At 30.0% G+C, this 3,969-nt stretch overlaps 1 protein-coding gene across 1 annotated transcript; it reads right to left on the bottom strand.

Annotated features, from left to right (window-relative positions):
* Positions 1-545: 545 nt before the first annotated feature.
* On the bottom strand, positions 546-3,469 carry LOC133032603 (uncharacterized). The gene is made up of 3 exons (XM_061106616.1): positions 2,602-3,469; positions 1,435-1,876; positions 546-1,358 (listed from the first exon to the last, which is right to left on the bottom strand). The coding sequence occupies exons 2-3, from the start codon at positions 1,656-1,658 to the stop codon at positions 1,157-1,159; spliced, it is 426 nt and encodes a 141-aa protein (XP_060962599.1). The 5' UTR covers positions 1,659-1,876; positions 2,602-3,469; the 3' UTR covers positions 546-1,156.
* Positions 3,470-3,969: the final 500 nt, after the last annotated feature.

Raw genomic sequence — 3,969 nt, 5'->3', positions numbered from 1 at the left:
TAACTAATAAATCAAAGAACATGAATAGCACTCCTGAGTTGAGCCTAAGCATATCAGGATTTAGATTCTTTTAATCTTAAGATCAACTACTGATATTAACTTGGAAAGATATGTATAACGGTAAGTTTGTAATATCTTAACTTAGTTGCAATATCGGTCCAGTCCAATGTATACTCCATACATTCGAAACTAGTATACTTTACTAATGTCCTGGAAAGAACATAACACTTACTCCAAGTGTAAGTACACATCATCGCTGATTATCACATTAGTGTAAATCCAATAACACTGATGAAACAGGGACCAAAACTTTTGATTCATATGATCACAATCACATTCCACTGTGTTGACGATACTGTAATTGTGAATAAACATATGATCTGGATTTAACAGATTCTGTGTGTATGAATGTAATAAACATATCAAACATATTAAACCATTAGCATGTAAAATTCATGCAAACATCAATCACTTCAAATTTCTTATATTGATAACTAATCAGATTGTAAAGAGTTTTATTTAGGGCATAAAACCCAACAGGCACAGCCGAAAGACATGCAACAATCAAGCAATAAAATAGATACAGATGAATTATTTGAATTGTTTAATTCTGTGTGAGAATTCACACAGGTTGATATGTTATATTCTATACACATGGGATTTTATTTTTGAAAATTTTTAAACAGTTTAGTAATAGTTGCAAAATCGTTTTATGACAGTTTTGACACTTCTTAAATATTTAGTACGAAAATAACTTCTTTATTAAAGTTTTAAAAAAAGTCAGATAGGAATTTATAAAACATAATTAATAAAGGAAAATGGAGAAAGGGAAAAACAGTGAATAAATACATTGATATGCAATTAAAAAATACAAGTACGCTGAACAGTGTACATTGTTGTATATAGATGTAAAATAGTTTCTATATAGTTGTGCGACTGTATATAAAAACTTGAACAATTAGAAAAACATAAAACTTCTGCTGATACAAACATATAGAATAAACATATTATAAGGATTAATGTCAAATATCCTAAAAGTTTAAAACCAGATCTAAAGTATAAAACCAAATATAATAGCTAGAAACATAAAATCACTAACTATTGTCTGATAATAAATTCAACCAATAACACCAAATTGTCACTAAATTAAAAGACCCTACTTTTTCAATTTAGAAGCCTTAGAAGACTTTCTTTGCTTCTCATCGTCGCTATCAATGCTTTCATCAATTTTCCTTTGGCCATATGAGAAGAAAAGGGCAGCAAGTCGAGTACGATAAACTTCGATGTCAAAATCTGCAGGAACATCTTTTTCATGGATGAAGAACTCGACAAATGCAGCCACAAATGCTCCACAATCACTAAAAAAATAGAAAAAGGAAAAACAGTTAAGCAACTAAAAAACAACATAAAATAAACTTAAAAGAAACAACTTACTTTTTTTGCTGAGACGGAAGACCACTAATCTCCACAATTCTTAGAGGAGTTGTAGGGTCAGAACCTAAATCAGGAGCATGTGACCTATTCTTCCAGAATCCAAGGAGATCAAAAAACAAAGGGAGCAACACAGAATAAGCCTTCATTGCTGTAACGCCCGTACTTTTATAAAAAATATTAATTTTGTTTACAAGCGTTAAACGCGGAAAATCATATTGTCCCATTTTTATTTAATACTTGAAAATGTTCACAACTGGCCAGTTTTCGTACAAAAGACATAATAATTAATAACTAAAATAATTGCGACATAAGTTTAATAACATAAATAAATAAATAGAGCGCCCTAGACCGCCCGCAGTTATATGGCCCTCAGCGAGTTCACACACACAAGCATCCAAAGTTCCACTCGCCACCGACTTTCTAAACTTTCAGTTACCTTGGTCTGCACATGGTAATTTGATAAGGGTGAGCTACTAAACTCAGTAAGGAAATGTGTGTCAGGTAGTCACATAAATAAAAACAAAACTTAATTAAAATGCACATGCAAATATTTAGGCAGATAGCAAAACATAAACTTAATCATATCACCAGTCACTAATAATTAGGTTCTAAGCTAATTCACATAATAATGATTACGCCCGAGTCTAATTTTGGCAAATAAACTCGAGCTATTGGACTAAATGGCGGAGGGCTGGGTTCAGTAAAATCGTACCCACTACTAAATGGCCCCCTATCTACCATATAGACCCAACAGTCAAGTATTTAACCATTATCTTCTCGGTCAAATCATGTCACATAAATTATAATCTGCCTAATTTAAACAATGTCAAACTACTATACATTATTTAAATAACATAACAATCATAATTAAATAATGTGAATCTTATAAACACACTATTTACATACATACTTAAATAACATGAATCTTATAAAAACATTATTTAAATATATACCTTTAGCAGTGGCCATGCTCTAATACTGTAAACATACATAAATAACATGAATCTTATAAACATATTATTTAAATATATATTATACAGTACAATAAATAACAAACAATAAAGAGTCAGGCAGAAGACCTTAGTTAACTTCTCTTTTACTATTCCCACTCTTTCTATGAATGTTATTACATACAGAAAACTTATGTTATCTACTTAATTTCCTTACCTCGAATGTGGAGTTCTAGCCTTGATTGCAAAGAGAGTGATTCTTGAGAAATAATTGTCTTACGAAAAACCTAAATTTCATACTTATTAATTAGGATTTATCATAATGGTATATACATATATATATGAAATTTTAAACCTTGAATCTACAAATGTAAAATTATAAGATGATACCTTAGTTTCCCAAAAAAAAAAAACTAGCAGAGCACTAAAATTTGAATGTGAAAATAGTGGTAGTGGTGATGCCGATATGATGAAGGAAATAAATGTATGGGAGAATAATGGTGATGTTTAAGAGAGGTTGTTGATGTTTAAAGCTTCTAGTAATTATATTGGTGTGTAGGACTATTTGGCTCTTGGAGAAACAAGTGTTTGGCTATAAAAGATAGAATAAAATCACTTCAGTGTAGAGGAAAATGGTCGAAGGATATACTGGATAGCTATTTGACTATTTGAGTGAAATGAATAAGTGAGCAAAAGCTCTCTATTTATAGGCCTAGGTCTCTTACCCACTAACTCCAACACTGACCGTGCTTCACATAACAAGTATTTAAATAAATAACTAAACCCCTCAATCCCACCTTATTACTCGGTCAAAAGAGTTGATACTATTCCATGAAAATAGGTTTTAGTTGAGCCGAACCTAAGTCCTCACACAATTCTATGGCTAAATCTTTAAACTTTTCCAATCATGTCCCCCACCTAGTATCCACGTGTAGAGTAAAACAAATAAAATTTTTATAAATTTCCTTCAAGTCACACACGTTTGAGGTTCGGAAATGGTCTTTAACTAATTAAAAAAAAATATATGAGCTTATATCTCTATAATAGCCACGTGAATCATCTATCTACTTAAAATTTGAATTGATTCCCTTCTCATCTCATTTACACATAGCTAGTGGGAATAGGTCTCATACATATATAAATATATATATATATATATGTAGTTCATGCATTACCAATAAAATAGCACGCATGAAACTACTCTCTCTCCAATCTAATAAAATATTATTAATATAAGAATGATACCAAGTATTCTCCTAACTTCACTAACTATATCTAGATTAATTAAGTCCTATTTTTTTCTTTCCTAGTGTTGCACGTTGACTTCAATAAACTCAAGATAATAAGATTCTTTTTAATGCTAATCTTATACTTATTTAATTACAACTTTATTTAACTAATCAATTATAGCCCAATAATAACATAGTAATACTAACATAATTTATTAGATTTATAAGAAGAAAAAAAAAATATAAGGCCCAATAAATTAAAATTGTTACCACTTTAATAAAAGACATATGTAAACAATAATAATGTATTTTATGCAATCATTACTTCCACATCGAGATATTTAGACTATCATAAA

The sequence above is a fragment of the Cannabis sativa genome, chromosome X (assembly GCF_029168945.1).
Source record: "Cannabis sativa cultivar Pink pepper isolate KNU-18-1 chromosome X, ASM2916894v1, whole genome shotgun sequence".
In the NCBI taxonomy this organism is placed as follows: Eukaryota; Viridiplantae; Streptophyta; class Magnoliopsida; order Rosales; family Cannabaceae; genus Cannabis; species Cannabis sativa.
Note: the sequence above shows the minus strand (reverse complement) of the source record. Positions and strands in the feature narration are given on the sequence as shown.

Coding starts and splice junctions, on each gene's coding strand:
- LOC133032603 (XM_061106616.1), bottom strand. CDS start 1,658: ATGGGACAATATGATTTTCCGCGTTTAACGCTTGTAAACAAAATTAAT. Junction 1,359..1,434: donor CTTCCGTCTCAGCAAAAAAA/GTAAGTTGTTTC, acceptor CTATTTTTTTAG/TGATTGTGGAGCATTTGTGG.